General features: G+C 34.2%; 1 protein-coding gene across 5 annotated transcripts in view; it reads right to left on the bottom strand.

The window, feature by feature from the left end:
- LRP1B (LDL receptor related protein 1B) overlaps window positions 1-21,707 on the bottom strand; it is a 1,884,722-nt gene that overhangs the window by 575,558 nt on the left and 1,287,457 nt on the right. For all 5 annotated transcript variants that reach the window (XM_084998912.1, XM_084998914.1, XM_021076285.2 and 2 more), the window contains 4 exons: window positions 17,778-17,909; window positions 16,059-16,286; window positions 2,495-2,669; window positions 1,033-1,127 (listed from right to left, as the gene is read on the bottom strand). In XM_084998912.1, coding sequence (XP_084855038.1) covers window positions 1,033-1,127; window positions 2,495-2,669; window positions 16,059-16,286; window positions 17,778-17,909 — 630 coding nt within the window. The remainder of the gene's footprint in view (window positions 1-1,032; window positions 1,128-2,494; window positions 2,670-16,058; window positions 16,287-17,777; window positions 17,910-21,707) is intronic.

The following is a 21,707-nucleotide window of genomic DNA, read 5'->3' as shown; positions in this document are numbered from 1 at the left end:
TCTTAGAGAGTCCAAAGAAAAGAGTTTTAACAGGATCATTTTACATCTGAGCTTTATCCTATAGACTACATAAAAATATTTATTAATTGCAAACTTATGAATACTACACTTTTATTGAATCATCATTATTAAAAGTGAGATACTTCAAGTACATATACTTCCACATTTCTAAAACTAAGAAAAAAATGTTGGAAAGCTTCATGGTGTATTGACTTTACTCCAAGAATTAAAAATGTACTGTATTCAATTCAAAGCCAAATTATCATTTTCTTTGTACATTCCCTCAAAATTTAAGTTTGTTATGGATATTTTAAAAGATACTTGGAAATGACAGATAGGCATTATGATAATCCATGCCTCTCAAAGAAATACAAGAAAATATAAGGAAAGAGTGATTACAGTTTAACGAGCATATTATAATGTACAGATATCTATGTGTAAATATGTAACATTATCTTCTAAAAGAATCTTTGTGATTTTCAAAGATGTTTTATGGGAATGAGTAAAAGCTCTCTTTTAGCACCATGGAATTTTATCTGATGATTTACAATGATTAACAAAGGTAGAATAACAAACTAAATAAAGATCCTGCAGAGTAAATGAAAACTGCTGAAAACTAAATAATAAATACTTAAACTCAACTCATGAAACTATTAATAATGCCACAATAGTGATAATCAGAGGAAGCCTCAGTATGTCATATTGCCCCTATAGCAAGGGGTATATCAGATGGTTACCAGTGAGAATAAGATATTTATTAATCACATTACGTTTTAATCTACTTTGGTACAAAAAATACTGCAAAAATAATCTTATAGAAAAAAACAACACCACAAAATATCTCCTTTTCCAGAAAAACAATGTTTTATCCCTATCCCAATAGATCAAATGGATTCAATAAGATTGATAAATTCCTGACTTAATTTATATTATGAATCTGTAATATTTCCTCTCAGGTTCTAAATCCAAGATTCATTGTACAAGCACAGATATGTCATATAGTGATTAACTATTAAAAAAAAAAAAACTTACCAACTGGTTCCTTTTGGTTCTGAAAGAGAATCTTGCTGTTGCTGCCATCCATGTTTGCCATGTTAATTGTGTTTCCATCTGTCCAGTAGAGTTTCCTTAATTCAAAAGAGATGAGTTTACAGATATTAGCTATAGATCTACTTGTTGACTAATAGCATGCATTGAAGAACTAAGTTAATGTTAAATTCTGGGCTCAGGATAAATTTTTTTAGGAAGGCCCTCAAACTGTTGAGCCACTTGACTTGGAAGAAACTGTCACACTTGCTTTTTCCTGTCTTTGAAGGACAATTATATCACTTCTTTTTTGCCCCCTACATTCACAACTGAATACTTAACTATGATAAGAGTAAATAATTTCCATTTAAAGTCATTCGTCAGGATTGAAGCCTCTTGGCTTGGGAAAGTCAGGTACCATAAAAAGTAACAAAGTCATTTCAATCATTCCCAATGAAAGAACTCAGGAGAAAGAATTTCCTTTAGCCCCAAACAAGTACATGATGGGCACATGATGAGTAGCCAAAAGATGGGAGAATTGGATCTACTTAGCAGTGACCATACTATTAATGTACAGTAAATTTATTATTAGTAACTGGTATTTGACAGTTCTTCTGTGTAGAATCTATGATATGATACGAATCCATAAAACAAAAACAGACTCACAGATACAGAGAACAGACTTGTGGTTGCCAAGGAGAGGAGAGGTGGGGAGAGAAGGATTGGGAATTTGGGATTAGCAGAGGCAAACTAGTATGTATGGGATGGATAAACAACAAGGTCCTACTGTATAGCACAGGGAACTATATACAATATCCCTTGATAAACCCTAATGGAAACAAATATAGAAAAGAATATCTATCTGAATAATTGAATCACTTTTCTGTACAGTAAAAATTAACACAATATTGTAAATCAATCATACTTCAAAAAATATTAAAAGGAAACTGGTATTTAAAGTGAAATCAACAATTGTTCCAAGCATCTTTCTTTTTTTTTTTTAATTTGAACTGTCACTCTTTAGAAACATAATTAATAAGGTCTTACAATAATGTATAAAAATCTGATTTTATGTAGAAAACAGAAATCTCTTACCAGGGACCTCTTACAATTTCCATATTTACATTTGTTATTTTGGCTGTATAGATTATATATATGCATGTGTCCTCTGAATTAAAGTGTTTATATGGGTTTCCCATTGTGGCTCAGTGGTAACAAACCCAACTAGTATCCATGAGGATGAGGGTTCAATCCCGGGACTTGCTCAGTGGGTTAAAGATCCAGCACTGCTGTGGCTATGGTGTAGGCCAGCAGCTCCAGCTCTGATTCAACCCCTAGCCTGAGAACTAGCCTATGCACTAGTGCTGCTCTATAAAAGAAAACAAACAAAAAAATGAAGTGTCTATATAAAATCAGAGCAGAAGTGTATAAAATCTTTGGAAAACTTAAAAAGATAATCATACTTTACCCCCTGACTGGGTGAGCTGCAAGACACTGGGGCTTATCGATTCCATGGATAATTGAGGTTTTCAAGGAGCCATCTAGCCGTGCCACGTTAATTTGCGTTTCATCAAACTCTGAGCTGATCCAGTATAAATTACGTGAGACCCAGTCCACTGCTAACCCTCTGATACTTTGAATATCTGTAAAAGAGGAGAGAGAAAATTATAAGCGAGTGAAGTTTCTCATTCTTTTGGCTTTCCAACTAAGTTATTTTCTGTCTGAGGGAAAATTTAATTTACACTTTGTTAGCTAAAAGTGTACAAGATTGTAATCTCATTCCCTTATCAGCCCTTCTTAAGGCATGAATAATCATTAATGCTTTACTGATGAGCCATTTGAAAACCTGAAGTAACAATTAGCATCGAAATTACACTAACAGTCAATGATTCATTATAAACACTTAGGAGCAGGCTCAGGCAGCAGTCCTACGGGCCAAGGTGACCAAAATTCAAATTAGAGTAATAGCATCTCTAGTTGGTAGCACATCTTTCTAGTTAGGAGAAAGTACTTGTGGGCCCTCAACAAATGGGCCATTTTATGTTTTAAGTGCCAATTTGTTACTGAAATGAAATAAAACAATTCAACTTTCCTAAAAGAATTACCAGAGTTGAACATCTTTAAAATGGATAATTAACAGAAATTGACTGAGATATGAGCAAAGAAACTAAAACGCTTTTAACATTCCTCCAACGTGGATTCTACAGAAATTACTGAGATCCAATTATGTTTCGATTCATTACAGCCAATATGAATATTTGGGTTGCTATTACTTGATTATTCAATTAGGCATCTTTTAAAAAAATGATGGATTTAGGCTTAAATATAATTGCACATTTTAATTAAAGAAACAAAATGAAAGTGTTAAAACTAATGGATACTAGGAGATCTTTTTTTAACATATGAACAGATAAAGCAGGCCAGTTTAGTTCCCCATCCATGGCATTTGATAACTCTAACTTGGTTTTGCCTTTATTTTATACAGTTTTAATATTTTCTAGGATGCTGTACCTTTTAGGGTTCTCTGGACCCCTATTACTCAAATTTACAAGATACTTGGAGACTTAAAATGGAGATTCTGATTCAGTCAGTCTGGAGAAGGCCCTGAGTTACTGCAAGTTCTAACTTGCTCCCAATTTGCTATAGCCACAGCTCCTGAGCCACGGTTCCAATACAAATGCTTCTAGAAACCCAGAGCAGCTGCTACTGAGCTTGTCTAAATTGCTACATCTTCCCTTTTTGTCATTTTCAAAATGATGCCACACAGCTAGATTTTCAGAAGGTGAAAACTCTGGGTTATTAAAACTTGCCAGCTGGTTCAGAAGAACAAGGTAAGGGAGGCCTGGCAGTTCTAGGTCAGCTGTAAAGTGCAGTGTTGGAACAGTAGGCTCAACTCAAGTTTATATCCTCAACTTTTGACAAAGCCAATTTTTCTGTCCAATATCCTTTCTATTATTTCTAAATAGCGTTTAATCACAGTGCCCTTAAAAGATATTTCCCATGTTTCAATTTCTTCTCTAAGCAACATCCTTCTCACTCTGCAAGTTACCTTTCATCATTAATTTCTGGTAAATTGGCAGATTTTGAATGTGAACTTAATCTCAACCCAACACTTGACATTTTTCTTTATTCTTAGTTATTCTCATCCAGTTCCCTCTTTTCTTGAGATAAAAAGAGTAATACAACACCTCTGTAAAGCTAAACCTGCCATGTCTGATATTAATTTTCCTCACCCAGGATATTTATTCCTCCTCCTTCACCCTCTGGACTTAATTGGTGGCTGAGAAACAGTAATGAGAAGATTTAGCTTCATGTTCTAGGTTGGGTGCCTATTTTTTGTCTTTCATCAAGGCACTTAAATTTCAGCCTTTTTTTTTCATTGGGAAAATGAATCTAATTATAGATAATTCATAGGACTGTTTTGAATATTAGATGGTGTTTGTTTATGCAGCTTAATGCAGGGTTGAGGGATATTTTGTCAATCCAAGAACTTAACACTTTGTGCAATTTTACCCTGAATTGCTTGTTATTGGCAAAAATAAAATGTTTTTATTTCCTCTAAAATACATATTATCCAAAGTTTGTTTTTCAGCTGTCTCTCCTGCTCAAAGTCCTTTTACTTATTTCCAACTGATTTCTAATTATATGGCCTTGAGAATACATTGTACTCAAATTGGAAAGCACAGTCAAATGTAAGTAAGCTCTTAGTATCTGTTTAGTTCTTGTCAGTTCTATGGTTCATGCTCTCTGAAATCTATTTAGATTTTTAATATTGCATAACATATAGTCTTTTTTTCTCTTTCAAGCAATTGATTTATTTGCTGCCAGATTATTTTTCTTACTAGAGAGCTCTGGATCATGACCTTTGATGGTCCCAAGGTATCCAGTTGCTTCCATCTGCTCAGAAAGTGATGTTTAAATTCCTCAGTCTGGCTTTCTATATAATCTGAATATAACTACCTTTCCAAACTTATTTCTCACTCTTTTTAGCCAATTATCTTACACTCCAGTCATATGGGTATGTTTTCCGATTTCCAGACTTGTCCTGAGCTCTCAAATCTTTATGGAATTATCTGGATCTAGTACCTTATCACATCTTCACTTTCCTAAATCTCATTCAACACAGGGCAGCAGATAGGCAACATCACTCTTCAACCACAAAAACCTAATCAACTCTCCTCTAATCAATCAATGGTCCAGCCACAAATATTTTCTCTATCTGCCCAACTCAACAGGACTGTATTTGGTGAATCTATTTCTATCTAATGTGATAATTATTTAGAACATATTGCTACTTCCACATATACTTCTTGAAGATGGGTTCCTTGATGGTTTATCTTTATAGATACTCTCCCCAGATGTATACAACATGGCCTTCAAAATAAATACTTTTGGTGTACTGATGAATAAATGCATGGTATGTACAATCTACAATTTTAAACATATGTGAGATGAGCTAAAATTATCAGATGTAAGATTCTCAAGTGTATTTTCAGGAGTATATATCTAAACATATACTCAGGCAATCTCAATTCTCATTCTCTATCCTTACCCTTTTACTGTCTACTAGTTTGGAGTTATCAGTTATTTTTTAAAGGTCTAAAAAAAGTTATATCATTTTGATCACCTTTAATGGCAAAGTCTAATATTTTTGAGTGTCCTGGTAAATTCACCATAAAGGGGTGTGGGGGAGAGAATAAAAATCACATGTTGAATGATTTTTTTTCTTTTTTTGTTAAAAAAAATACTGAAATAATGAATTCTGACTCTTAACTCTTGTTTTCAAGAAAGTCAGGCCGAGAGCTCCAAGCAAGTTGCTCAGAAAGTTCAAGGGACGCTCATTTCTTGAAGTAAGACAGATTAGATATTCAGAAAAGTCTTTCTTTGCTACAAAACTCTCTGATACATGATAAATTATAACTTTTAGATTTATTGTTGAGATCATAAGACAGTAAAATCTCTAAGCGATAACCCATGATTATATCTTAAAAGCATAATGGAAGACAAATAGGAATACAGAGGTTGGCGTAACCACAGTAACAAAAACTTGTAATGAAAATTTAGAGATTCCTGGATTATTAGTGGCTCAGTGCAAGAGGATCCAGTCCTTAAATTCACAAAAAGTAGCAGAGCTAAATAGGCGCAATCTCAGAATATCAGAAAGGTCTACCTTCTCAGATGACTGGGGAAAAAAATCTGCCTCCTTAAAAAGGAGATTAATTTTTAAAATAAATACAAAACATTTTTTGTCCCTTTTCGGGGTATGAAAAAAAAATGAAGCATATGTCTAGAAATGGGTAAGAGATTACTAGTTTATAAACAAGGTATTAATTGGTTGAGTAGGGGAGAAATCAAACTAAAGTAATTCCTGATTTATAGTGACGCCACTTCCCTGCAGCAGAAGCAAGTTCAAATCCTCTGTGAAAGCAAAGAATTTTCTCAATCCAGGCCCTCATCCATTTCCATATATTGAGTTCATTCTCATTATAGATCAGAACAAAAAAATCAAAGCACACACAAATAAATGACATAAGAACAAGAATAAAGAGAAAAATAAACAGTTTAAATCTCCAAAGCTTACATGTTTTTAAATTATTATGTGTAAGATAAAGAACAATGAATGGAATATTTTAAAGGAAAAATATGCTTTGAAATAATAAACATGGTGCAATCACTTATTCTTAAAAATCTTCCTGGACTATATAAATGGGAAGCAAAAATAACTTAAAAATATTATAAAACAGTGATTTCACTAGGTGAATTGAGCAGCATGTTAGACACAGTTGTACTGGAAAACTATAAGACAAATAGAAGCAAGTTAGCCAGAGATAGCACAGATAAATAAAAAGATTAGGTGAGTTAGAGGTTAGAATGATTAATCTAGCACGTCACGTCAGAGTTTCCAAAGGAAGGAACAGGGAGACTAGGTTCAAAAAAACGACCAGAGATAATAGTGGAGGGTTTTTTATTCCCCAGGCTGATGAGACATGACCCAGTAGGAGGTGCAACACACTCTAGGTGGTTAAATAAAAATATTTTCATGAGGAAAAAGAAGCCGTTAAAAGCATTTAGAGAGAAAAGACACATCCTGCAAAGAAAAATGACAATTAGACAAAATGGAGATTCTCCATAGTGATAAAATATGTGAAAAGACAATGAAATAATATTTGGAAGGGGTTGAGAGGAAATAACGCTAAGCTTGGAATTTGTATGCAACATTATCTTTTAAACTACATCTCAACAACAACAAAAAATTGGATCTGAAAAGGGCAAGGGACCCAATAGCCATGTCTCCAAAGCAGTATAGAAATGGCCAACAAGGACATGGTAATGCAACTAATCATTAGTGCAGCTCATAACCACAAATAGATACCACCTCATACCCGTTAGAATGACTACTGTAGAAAATAAGCAAATAAATAAAAATAGAAACTTACAAATATTAACAAGAATATGGAGAAATTTGAACACTTCTGCATTGTTGGCGGGAATGTAAAATGGTACAGCCTTTGTGGGAAACAGTATGACAGTTCCTCAAAAAATTAAAAATAGAATTACCATATGATCCAGCCATTCCACCTCTGAAACCAGGGTCTCAAAGAGATATTTGAACGCCGATGTTCATAGCAGCATTATTCACAAGAGACCAAAAGTAAAATAACACTTAAGTCCATTGACTGACAAACATATAAAGAAACTGTAATACATACATATGATGAAGTATTATTATTCAACCTTAAAAGAAAGAAAGGAAAATTCCTTTTTTTTTTTTGGCCAAGCCCATGGCATGTGGAAGTTCCAGGGTGAGGAATCAAACCCATGCCACAGCAGCAACATGAGTCATGGTAATGACAATGCCAGATCCTTAACCCACTAAGCCACCAGGGAACTCCAAAAAGAAAGGGAATTCTGACATGCTACAATATGGATGAACCTTGAAGACATCATGCTAAGTGAAATAAGCCATTCACAAAAAGATAAATACTATATGATTCCTCTTATATCAGGAACCTCAATAGTTAAATTCAGACACAGAAATGGAATAGCGGCTTCCAGGAGATGAGGGGAAGGGGGATAGGGAGTTGTTGCTTAATGAGTATAGTTTTACTCTGCAAGATGGAAAGAGTTCTGGAGATTGATTACACAATGTACCTAACGCTACTGAACTGTACACTTAAGAAAGGTCAAGATGATAGAATTTTATGTTAGGTGTATGTTACTAAAACTTTAAAAAATATTTTTCAAAAAAAGACTAAATATATTTTCAGATATTATATCAGATTATCGCTAACAGATTCTAACTCAACTGAAGGAACATTAAAGGCTATCATTCAGAGAGAGGAAAATTTATTACAGATAGAAGGTCTTAGATGACAGAGGGATGGAAGTAAGCATATAAATTGGTTAACGTCCTGGTAATCTAAATGAAAAAGGACCTGGTTGTCAAACCTCTGCTTGTGAGATTCATCCTTTTTTTTCCTCCTATGACATGGACCTACTCATCCCAGCATCTTGGGGGTAGACACAAAGACTTCTGCCTAAAATCAGGTATGACCTCAAAGGGCAGATATGGTTATATCCAGTCATTTGAGGCGGGTTTCTGGGTAATTATGTCACTGTTTTTAAAAGCAAAGTTATAAAAAGAAAATTGGCAAGGGAACATTCTAAATATTAAATATGCCATTTGTTACATTTATGAAAAACTCTGATAATGTACGTGTGTGTATATATACATGAATACGTTACTCTATATAACACATGGTATACAAAGTAATAAAATGTCCATAAATCCATGATCCAGTTTAAGGAATACAACACTACAAATACTTAAGGAGACTTCTGTGCTCACTCGCACTAATTTTATGACTCTCCAACTCTGAACAATTTAAAGTTTTTATCACCTTTAACACATATGTGAGTATCCCAAATCTATTTTTTTTTCTAGAGAATATAGGGGCAAAATTATAACTTCTTTGACTAATCTCTGTATTACTTAATGTCCTAAACCTATAATTATTTCTATCTTGGAGAAACAACTTTGTTGATTTGGGGAAAAGTCTGAAAAAAGCCTCCTTCATATATTTTCATCTGGATCAATGTCTCTGATATCTTTACAATTATTTGCTCAATTTCACATTTCATTCATCAAGTTCAATTGCTTTGACATCTAACCTCGGTATCTGTCACCTTTTTATACCCCCATTTATTATAATTAATTTTTATTTATTTTTTAAATTATTATTTATTTATTTATTTTTTGGTCTTTTTTGCCATTTCTTGGGCCGCTCCCGGGGCATATGGAGGTTCCCAGGCTAGGGGTCAAATCGGAGCTGTAGCCGCCGGCCTACGCCAGAGCCACAGCAACGCGGGATCTGAGCCACGTCTGCAACCTATACCACAGCTCAGGGCAACGCCGGATCATTAACCCACTGAACAAGGCCAGAGATCTAACCTGTAACCTCATGGTTCCTAGTCGGATTCATTAACCACTGAGCCACGACAGGAACTCCACCCTAATTTTTTTGTTTTGTTTTGTTTTGTTTTGCTTTTTAGGGCTGCACTCATGGCATATGGAGGTTGCCAGGCTAGGGGTCTAATCAGAGCTGCAGCTACTGGCCTACGCCATAGCCACAGCAATGCCCGATCTGAGCCGTGTCTGCGACCTACATCACAGCTCATAGCAATACTAGATCCTTAACCCACTGAGCGAGGCCAGGGATTGAACCCACAACCTCATGGATTCTAGTTGAATTCATTTCTGCTGAGCCACGACGGGAACTCCCTCTAACTTTCTAATTGTATCCTTTCATATAGTTTCTCACTTCTCCTAACTAACATTCAGATTTACACCTGATTTATCTTTTAAAAGAGTCTGAATGATCTATACCAATCTATAAAAGTCTTCAGTGGTTTTCCATTGTCTTGAGGGGAAAAAAAAAATACAAAACAGCTCCTCTGGTATAAGCCCCTCTGTGATCTGCCATCACTTTAACCTTTTATCTTACTCTTCTTCAAGGTCTATCTACCCTTCAATACTTGTTCCCCTTTATACATGTGTGTCCAGGCCTTTGTGCCTACTGAGAGCTCAATCTAGATTAATCTTGCTAACATTTCTCCTTAAAGCCTCATTTGCCCCCTCCTAAGTGAGAACCTTAGTAATCCCATGCAAGAACTCAGTACTCCTTATGCTAATTTTCTGTGAAGTAGCTTATAAACTCCTATTTCATTGAGCCTTGTACTTGAGTTAGGTGTTTACATTTCACTGTTTCATCAGCTATGAAGCTTCTAGCAATTACAGACTATCATACTTAAATAATTGCAATCTCCCTACCCACTCAATGTCCCCAATATAGAATCCAGAATATGACATGAAAAAAAAAATAGAATAAACTAAAATAGTATTTCTATCCTTCTACCTAAAAGATAGATGATATATACAGAAGTATTGCTCATTTAGCAGCCTTTGATATAAATACATAGTTCTCAATGGAATGACATTTATATGTATCATTTTTGCCTTTCTTTACTTTTATCTTTTTTTTTTTTTTTTTTAATCACAGATGTTGACATTCTGCCACCAAAAGGCTTCCTGGGTGAAAATGAACACTGGAAGTTCTATTCAGAAATAGGCAAAACAACAGATGTTCCCTATCTAAACTTTCACTTTAATTCAAGGCCTATTTCCAAAATTTAGATCTCACTGTTATTACTGACCTGTTTTTAGTTCTTTCATTCTCTCTGGACAATTTTCAGTTTTTATTTTCTAAGCATTTTTCTTAGTGGGTAAAATTAAATATGGTTCTCGCAAAATAGAGGGAATGAATGAATCTTTAGTACTTACAAAATAATTGTTGGCAGAATGGATAACAATTTAAAATAATAATGGAAATCTACTCTGAAACAGGTCCAATTAGATTCAAAGTATCATTGAGAATTAAATTTTATATAGTGGCAAGCTCTGCATTTAAAATGGTTTATATTCTTGTAGTTTAAAAAAAGTATGTATACTCATAATAATTTCCTACCATGTTAAGAAAGTGTTCTTTATAGAAAGGAACAGATAAACTTTTAGTTCATACTCACCTTTGCTATATTCACTTTATCTTTTGCTTAACTCAACCTAACAGTCTAGTTCACTCTGGAAGCAGATTTTTTTTTTTTTTTTTTTTTTTTAATGGTCACACCTGAGGCACATGGAAGTTCCCTGGTCAGGGGATTGAATCTAAGCTGCAGCTCTGCCACAGATGCAGCAACACCAAATCCTTTAACACACAGCATCTATTATTCCATGATAATAGATCACTTTAGCACTAAAAAGCAATTGTATTTGCCTAAATTGTGTTCTTAATTTTCCAAAGATGAACAATTTATATCTTGCCCTAAAATAATCAGAAAAAAACAGAAGTCTTTTCTAATAAAAAATGAGGTTCTATTGCTGGAGGCCAGGGATTTCATAAAGTTGCCAACATACCTCTAAAAGATTTTCCTTATATTTCAGAATAATCAATGAAATTTATGGTGAGGGGGTGAAATGACCACTGTCCTTTACCCAAGTGCTGCTAGATGAATTCTGTAGGGTGAGGTGAGTTTATATTTAGTGAGGCTGGGAAGGGATGTTACTCACAAACCATGTGGTTTTAGTAAAGCTTCTGCTTGTCACCTTGCTGCGGTTCCTTATTTATAAATGAAAGAGACACTTAGGGAAAAAGAGCATAGCTTTGGAGACAAAAGGCCTTAGATATAACAAATCTCTGCTATTTCCTAGCATGGCAAACAAGAAGAAAACATTTCCTCATATTTAAAAGCAGAATGTGATACCTCTAAGCATTGTATGAGGAATAAATGATAGATTAAAACAATGATAGACACAAGAGTGAAAACTCAACTGTATTTCTCCTGGCTTATATTAAGAGCTTTAAAGTATATTGATGTCTTTTTTCCTTACTCTGTTAATCATAAGCAATACTTTAGGGTTGGTGGGGAGGGGGCTCTTTTGTCCAATAAGGTTGAACTCTGGGCAGTATATGAGTACTCAGGAGGGGCCACTGCGCTTGTGAGAGGGATTATGCTAAAAGAACAACACCCAGCCTCTTGGGATGAAGGGCCAAGTCCTTCTACTGTAAGGTAATAAATATTCCAGGAGCTCTAAACATAGAGGCCTAAGTGCAAATTTGTCTCTATCATTTCGTCACTTTGGTTCTGAAGGAGCGTTTTAGCCTCTGTGAACTTAAGTTTTCTGACTTGCAGAATACAAATAATTCCTAATAGGTTTTCAAAGATCAAATGAGATAATGGTATTTGTCACAATAATGACAGCTAGTACTATACCACATGTCCTAAAAATAAATTTGAGAGCAGGAATAACTGAAAACTACTTGGACCAAATAATGACTCAATTATAAGAATTAATTACCACCAGAGAGCAGGACTACAGGCTACTAGCAAGAACATTTGCCATGAATTGTTACAGTCATTTATTTTTTCTTGGAATAAAATTAGCTTTTGCTTACTGTGAAAGATATATATATATATATATATTTATTTATATTATAAATTATTAAGGTATACAATGAATATGCCTCCAGTCATTAATATTCATCCTTTAATGAAATGTACCTGCTACCACTCATTATAAGAGATAGCTCATGTGGGTAAAACACATTAAGAACAGCTTAGTATTTCAATATATGGAGAATGACAAGGAAGACAAACCATTTCTAATCCCCTTCAAGAAGCCTCAGTGTTTTCCTCTGAAAGTGGAAAGAAAACCGTGGGAACTGGTTGGGGCAACGGGTATATTTGGGGCCTTATTTTTGAGGTTGGATTCACCTTAGACTTGGGCGAAGGAAGATAAAGAAAGGAAGAGTCTCTCAAGAAAAGATCCAGTAGATAGAGGACTGTAAAGTACAAAAAATACAGAGACCAATGGTGTAAGAAGAGAAGGGCCAGAGTCACTTACAAAGAATTTAAATGATGAAAGGATAAAATAAAGTACAACTACTGGCAGGATTTGAGATATTTTGGTAAGTTTAGCAGCCAAACTGCCAAAAGTTCATTACAAGTTTTTCTTTAAATGGTAATACATTAATGGAATTAAATAAAAAGTTATGAGGAGTTCCCTGTGCCACAGCAGCTTAAGGATTCAGCATTATCATTGCATCGGCTTGTGCTGCTGCTGTGGCATAGGTTTGAACCCTGGCCCAGGAACTTCTACCTGCCATGGGTGAAGACCCCCCCAAAAAAAAACAATGGGAAGACATTAATAAAATTAAAGATATTAGTGGAAAGTTCCTAACAAGTTTTTGCTCTGGAAGAAAGGAATAAACAACATCACTTGTGGGGTAGCTAGAAACCAAGAAGTTGTCCTTGACAATGCCCATTCCTCAACCTTCATATCCAATTAAGTTATTTCATATTTTCACTCTTTGTTATCTCAATAATCTTTCCACATTTCACTCTCTCTTTTGTTTCCACTCTAGTCCAGGCTTCTATCACCTGTTACTAAAACCATTATAGCAGTCTTGTCTCCCAGAGTCCACTGCTTATCCACCCCCACCCCAGACCTCTTCAATTCTCTACTAAACATAATAGCTAGAGTGAGCTTTTCCAAAGGCAAAGCTAATCAATGTTGTTAGAGTCTCCTTAAAACTTTTCCTTGGTTTCCATTATTTTCAGTATTAGCATAGAAATCAATAACATATCCTATAAGGCTAGCATGGTTTGTTCTATTTTTTTAGCTCCATCAGCTTGTATAGCATCCTCTCATTCTATGCTTCATACTGGTCAGTCTTTACTGGCCCTCCTTCAATTTCTAATCATGTCGAAAATATTCCAATAATGGTCTAAATGACTGAAGTAATAATTATTGATCTTAATAAGCACATGTATTATTATAAGTGAAAAAAATACCACTGCTCAATTTTTTTGGTGAATAAATGTAAATAGAGTCTGCTAAATGGAAGTAAGTCTTTGTGATTTTCTAAAAGATAAACTCTCCAAATTACTACTATTTACCAATTTATAATTAAACAGAATTGTCTTCCAATTTTTTTGAGGTGGAACATCTTTTACCTTATACAATTCACAGAGCCTTTGGAAAGTATTTCATATTCATGATAAAGTATGTGAACAGTTTTCTATTAGATTTTGATAAATTTCTTGGGAGAAAGCCACCTAACTGACTGTCAGTCTTAGCAATCACCTTATGTCCTTTAACTGTTCTCTCAAGGTTTTTCATGATCATTAACCAGACATTCATTTTAAATCTAGTCTAGCAATGATTATTTTTTTCCCCTTACTCCTGTATAAAAATCCTGCACAAAATAATAATTTTTGCACTACCTTTGTAGAAAGGTTCTTTTTTTTTTCTGTTATGGAAAGTTTGAAATAAATATTTGAACAAGCCTATAACCAATTCATTCAAGTTACATTAACAGTACTAACCTGAGGTGAGTAAAGAGCAGTATGAATATAAGAGTACTTGAAATGCTTACATATTCTCAGATATGCTAATGGTACTCAACCAGTTTTCTAGTAGTATATGTCGAAACTCTTGAAAAATATTGTGAATTTAAAACCTGCACTTATTGCTTTCATTTTAACATTGCTCAAATAAGGTCTGATTTAAAATTTTTAGTATGCCTTAAAGCAGAGGAGCTTCATATACCTGTGTGGATCACTGATTGCCCCTTTCTCCATCCTCCTTCTAATCAGTCTATCATGCTTAGGAGGCATGAAACTAAAGAGCAAGAACGGTGCTTTTTTGTTTTTTTTAAGGCCACACCTGAGGCATATGGAAGTTCCCAGGCTAGGAGATGGAGCTGCAGCTGCTGGCCTATATCACAGTCACAGCTACGCTAGATCTGAGCCGCATCTGCAAACTACACTGCAGCTCATGGCAATACCAGATCCTTAACCCACGGAGTGAGGCCAGAGATCAAACCTGCATCCTTATGGATACTTGTCAGGTTCATTACCACTGAGCCACAACTGGAACTCCAAGAACTGTCTTGTTTTATTTTGTAGTCATGGCAAATAGCACATGCTCTTTTAAGATTCATTAAATAAAACAGCAATTTCCCCAGAAATTATAATATACCAAAATATAAGCAAAAATTAGAATAACTCAATGCTTATATTTCTAGTTCAACCACTGCAATGTCTCACTTCAGTTATATTTTCTCCTTTAAGAAAAGTTCTTCTTTTTTTTTTTTTTTTTTTTCAAATTGTTAATTCAGCAACGTTTACTGAAAACCTATAGTTCAACACGCTGGGTCAGGAGGTAGATAGAAACAGGTTTCTTCTCTTATTTGTTTAGTCTAGTTCTATAAAAATATATGCAGGAGTTCCCGTCGTGGCGCAGTGGTTAACGAATCCGACTAGGAACCATGAGGTTGCAGGTTCGATCCCTGCCCTTGCTCAGTGGGTTAAGGATCCGGCGTTGCCGTGAGCTGTGGTGTAGGTTGCAGACGCGGGTCGGATCCCGCGTTGCTGTGGCTCTGGCGTAGGCCTGTGGCTACAGCTCCGATTCAACCCCTAGCCTGGGAACCTCCATATGCCGCGGGAGCGGCCCAAGAAATAGCAACAACAACAACAACAAAAGACAAAAAGACAAAAAAAAAAAATATATATATATATATGCAAAAGAAGGTTGATAATTAGTTTGAATCAAAGAGGGAAACCAGTATTTACCAATATCCTATATTTTATCTATGCAAATATAATTATCCCCCATCAGCAAAACAGAGTCTTCCAATATGCCTTCTTAGAAATCTATAAATTTTAAGATCCATTCTGAAATTTTTTCTTCTTATGAAACTAAATTTATAGTTATCAGACTACAATGTGCAACATAATTATAGCATTCTATAATTGTTTGGATATAGCATATCATTAAATCTCTGAATAATCAATTCTAACTTTTAATTAACAACACAGAATTGGATAATAGAAAAATAATGCAAAAGAGACTTGGGAGTATTACAGATTGAATAACAATGATTTTTTTATGTTGTCAAGTGCAAATTTTTTACCTCTTGAAATAACAGTTTCTAATCCAGTTCCATTAATAAAAGCCCGTTTAATGGTTTGTGTTTTAATGTCTGTCCAGTATAAACGTTCTTCAGATGCATCAAAGTCTATCACAGTAACATCATCAATATCAGGGACTGTAAAGGCCGTGATAAAGTTAAAATATGGATTATCAATATCCACTCCTCTGATTTCAGAACGCCTTGCATAAAGAAGAAATTTCTTCATTTCTAGAAAAGAAATAGAAATGTGTTTTTTATAAGCTTGGCAAATTTGAAGCAATTGATATTACTTGTTTATGATTTAATAGATTTTAATGCCTAAAAACTTATGACTAAATGCAGAAATAACTTATCTATTTTTAAATTAAAGTGGTTAATAATAACACAGGTAACACATGTAGGTTAGAATACTAAAATCATTTTTCTTTGGTTAGAAATGCCAAAAAATTATCAGTGACTGATTTGTTCTTAGAATTTCAAAGTTACTAAAAGATATGAATTCTACAATAATCAGCTATATTTGTTCTTTGTATATAATTATAACAATATCGCAATGCATTAAATGTTTTTAAAGGAATCTAAGAACATTTTTTCTATACTATCTTTGAGTAAAATGAGAGTAAATGTTGCTTTTAAAAATCATGTTTTCTCCATCAAAAAAAAGTGCTCAAATAGTGTTAGAGCATACTGTATTGTAAATGTCTCTGAATCTGTAGTAGCTAACATTGGAAAGCATTCTATCATTTTTACTTCCATAGGCACATTTCTTGCACTGAGTTTGGGAAATACCAATAGATTTAATAGAAATAGGAGTCATAGATATTCTATTTTTTGTTTTTCTCTTTGGGGTTATTTTTGATATTTGAGATATGTTATTATTGTATAAAATTAATGAAAGCAACATGTGCCTAAATTCCAGAATTGAGTTGAGGCAAACATTCTTTTTTGCACTTAAAAGTAATGGCTTTGCAAATAAACAAAACCTGCTGGAAAACCCACAGTCTGATTTTCATTCAAAAAAATTTTACTATCTTCTTTTTTTTCTTTTTGGCTACACCTGCAGGCATATGGAAGTTCCCCAGCCAGGGACTGAATCTGTGCCACAGTAGAGACCCAGACCACTGCAGTGATAAAGCTTGATCCTTAATCTACAGTGCCAAAAGAGAACTCCCCATTTTTTAGCTTAAATGTGTTTAAATATTTTTTTTTACAATTTTTTTTCCAAGAGAAAGCCCCACTTTTTACCTTACATATGTTTAAAAAAATTTTTTTTTGACAAATCTTTCCAGGTTCTATATTTTACTTCAAGTTGACAATCCTCTATAAAATGATGAGTAATTTTAGAAGAGCAGGAGGAGATTAAAGCTGTTAAGTACCTCTTTGTTATGCAGGCTACCCACATCATCATTTTCTGCTTTCACTTACAAATCTCCCTGTTTTGTAGAGATAAATTCTGCTAATACACCAAATAAGAAAGTAGTAAGAAAAAAAAAAAAAGAATACAGTAATAAACAGCAAAGTGCAGCATATCACATGCTTAAAGAATTTGTCAGTCTCCCCAAAAATATATGAATCATCAACAGTCTGAAAAGAGCCCCACCTCAAATGTGTTTAAGGACATTAAACACCTCTTTGGCTTTACTGTGAGGAAAACCTGAATGCTAACACAAGCTGAGAGAATTCCATTTGGATTTTAGATAAGAACTGTAAGATATTTACCATAGCAGGTCTTCTTGTTTGATGAAAGCTTCATCAAGTGGGGGCATGCACAAGCAGCGCTCCTGTTATGATTGATCAGACACATGTGAGAGCAGGGGCCTCTGCCATCATTAGCTGCACACGGATTGGGAGCTGTAATTACATAGGGAAATATTAACAGCGAAGAAGGAAGAACATATTAGGGAGCCTCTGAGGTTGGCAAGGGTTATTCATTTAATGATTCAATGTGAAGTTTCCTATACAGCACCCATTACTCGAGTGATTAATGTGACAATAAAAGACAATCATACACAGCAATTACATTAATAAAAACATTTTGCTCCTTAAAGATAACAATGAAGTTAATTTCCTCAGTTTCCTCTAAGATGAAATGTATGCATTCTACTGCCTTACAAGCAAAGGTTTTTTTAAAAAGGATTTAGTCTGAGTAATAATCAGGAATAATTATTAAATTTGGCATAAAATAAACTCGGGTAGACCACAATGCAGGCTTTGTGAGTTCCAACGTATATCATTTTCCTAGCATAGTACTGAAAGAGGAGGGAAAGGGGCAGGGCACAACCCTTAAAAGGATGGCATAGTCCTTGAGAATATGACAAAAGCTGGTTGAAATCAACTAGGTCCAAGATGGATGATTTGACTCCCAACAGACCTTGAGTTTCATTGTATGTTCATTGTAGTACATCATCAGCTAAATGACAGGCCCACAGGAGCCATGACAATTCTAAGGCCTACTATAATAGGCCAAAAAGTGGGCAGTGGCCTAATTCCTGGAAACCCCTGCCCCCTTCCCTAAAAGTTGGAAAATCCTCCCACTCATTAGCTTATGAAATTGAGCAGCCCATCAAAAACTCATCACCCCATATTTCAGAGCCTCTCACTTCTTGACTCTTGCTTTCTGAGATGGTCCACACTCTATTTCTCAATAAATCTACTTTTTACCTATCACTTTGCCTCTTGCTAAATTCCTTCTGCACTGAGACAGTAAGCCCTGGGACCAGGTGTGTGATTTTAATTAAAAAAAAAAATATATATATATATATAGCTTCAAGCCCCAGTCTGGCTTTGGGAACAGTTTGAGTCTTGGCCCATGGGTTTAAGTCCCAATCTGACGTGTAAGGTTTCAGCATCTAGATTCCCCTCTTGCCTTAGCACACCACTCTTTCCTAGGAAATTGCTGTTGCATATACTATACATCCTTTCAGGTCATTCTTATTTTTCAAATCAGAGGGGTATGTGAAGAAAAGAAAAATGTTTGTCTTCATTATAAAACATTTATTTCTTAATTTTTTTCTGCATTAACTTATTCTATGGCTAAAGTTTGTTTTACTATATTCCACTGTCTAAATAATTTGTGATATATTCACATTTAGAATAGCATATTAAATTTTGCATTTCAATGTCATTCTCTCATTTTTTTTTTTTATGTTTCTTGCTCTGCCATCATGCTTTTGGATTAGCTTTTAATCTCAACTGATCAAACTGTTCCCTTAAATCTTATTTTTATAGAGCCTATCTTGTAGAATAAATACTTTAGAAACATACTAGTGAACTAACTGAAGGCAGGAACGAGTTATACTTTCTGATTCTATCACCAATATTTTAGTTTTCAAGTAATAATGTCTTCTTAACAAGTGGATCTATTGTTTAATATAGTAATAGTAGTCTTGTAGAGTTTTAAAGCACAAAGGATAAAAATCAATAGGTTACAATAAAGTTGTAGAGGATATGAGAAATTAGCTAAATTTGATAAATATTCAACATGGCTTTCGGCAGTCTTCAGCACCCTCCCCTCCAAGATGACAAAATCAATCCATGTCTGTGCACCTGATTTAAAAAATAAATAAAAGAATGAAGACAAACATTTTCTGATGCAAATCAATTAAGAACAAAAATTATTAGAAAACGGTAGAAACTAAAGTTAAGATTCCTTAGGAGTTCATGTCCCTCTGTCACATGGTTTAAGTGCCACATATTCTGCTCTCTTCCCTTTTGACCTTATCTATTATAATTGGAGTCTCTAAGGAATTGCAGATTCAAGAAGCAAGAGAGTGGATGAGAAGGTTATTGAGGAGGGAATGTGTTACATAAAAGGAGGTGAAATGAAGAGGCACCAATGGAAAATGGTTAGACATTTAGAGTAGGGTTAACTAGCTGTGGTACACAGAAAACAAATAAAAAAACGAACAAAAAAACTCAAAGTTTTCGACACTTGAAAAAAGAAGAGGATGAGGAAGAAGGAGAAAAACAAAAACAAAATAAAGAAGAGTAAAGGGAGGAGAATAAAGAAGGAGGAGGAGAAACTTGTATAAAAACATGGGCATAGGAAATACTATTTCTCTCAAGGAAATTAAAAGCATAATCAATTGACGCCTCAACGATAGGTACTTGGATTTCACGTTGAATATCACTATTTTTAACCTAGAATTGTAGTAGCTCTTCTCAACATCCTATAACTGCAATAAAAATATATTTTTTAAACCAAAGATAACATTAAATTTATATATACATACTAAAATAAAAAATATGTTGACTTTATAGCCCAATATCTGTATTAATAACACTGTAATGTAATATTCATAATATTTTGTGCTTCACGGCATGAAAGATCTACAGAGACTTCTTACTTTCAATTTTTATCTCTTCTCACTTTGAAATAATAGTGTTAAATCTTTTTAAAGTTCCTTTCTAGCCATGTATATAAAAAGATAGCTATTCTAATTACCAAATTAAGGAATTTGGTTCACAATACTTACATTTTAATGTAAAGCAGAGATTAGCAAATGTTGACCCCAAAACCAAATCTGGTTCACTGCCCATTTTAGTAAATAAAGTTTTATTGGAATATAGCCAAGCTCATTAGTTTACATATTATCTGCAGCTGCTTTTACACTATAATAGCAATTGAGCAGTTTCAGCAGAGAACACTTGGTCCACAAAGCCCTAAAATATTTACTTTCTGGCTCTTTACAAAAAAGGTTTGGTAACACCTGCTATAAAGCAATTAACTGTTTTATGAGAAATACTTTTGCAAAATCCAATATCAGTACAGAGTTTGTAAACTCCTGCAAGACCAAGGCTATCCATTTATTTTATCCAGGAGATAGGAAAAGCTGACCAATCAATCAAATGCTTAAGCAATCCTAACAGATGAAATTAAATATTGGTGTGCAGACTGGGTTCACTGATAGCTCTTATTATTTAAACTCATATTGACCAAAGAACCTCTGACACATATTAATACCCCTCCTTATATTTGCGCATATTTATGAATAAGTATTTGTGAAGAACTTCATTGTTCTACCTAGTTTTAAAAAGCTAGATATAATAGTAGACAAGGCATATTTTCTTTTCATTTTGATTTTTTAAAGTTTTATTGAAGTATAGTTGACTTAACAATGTTGTAATAATTTCTGCTGTACAAAAAAGTGATTCAGTTATGCATGTACGCACATTCATTCTCTTTCAGATTATTTTCCCACATAGACAATCAAAGAATATTGGGTAGAGGTCCTTGTGCTATATAGCAGGACTATTGACCAATCATTGACCAAACATCCCATATACCACAGTGTTCATATACCGATCCCAAATTCCCATCATCCCTCCCCTCCTCAGTCTATTCTCTTTGGTAACTATAATTTGCTTTCAAAATAATAGACGATTTCACCTATCACTAAATATTAGTTTTAATTATTAGTATACAAGGCATTAGATATTTATGTTTACCATCTTATTTTCTAATATCTGTGATATATATTCATATTTTTTTTATATCAGTATACTGTGGTCTCTCTAGCTAAGTCAGAGGTAGAAAAGTTTTTTATGTAAAAGACCAGATGGTAAATATTTTAACCTTTGCAGCCCTTATGCCCATCCTTGTAATTATTTGATCTTGCCATTGCATCTCTAAAATGTACATAAAACAAT

This window comes from Sus scrofa, chromosome 15, assembly GCF_054392235.1.
Source record: "Sus scrofa isolate SSC_HxYL_T2T_F1_AM1 chromosome 15, Sscrofa_HxYL_maternal_Yorkshire_Landrace_v2.0, whole genome shotgun sequence".
In the NCBI taxonomy this organism is placed as follows: Eukaryota; Metazoa; Chordata; class Mammalia; order Artiodactyla; family Suidae; genus Sus; species Sus scrofa.
The sequence above is the reverse complement of the archived record's forward strand: the minus strand, read 5'-3'. Positions and strand labels throughout refer to the sequence as shown.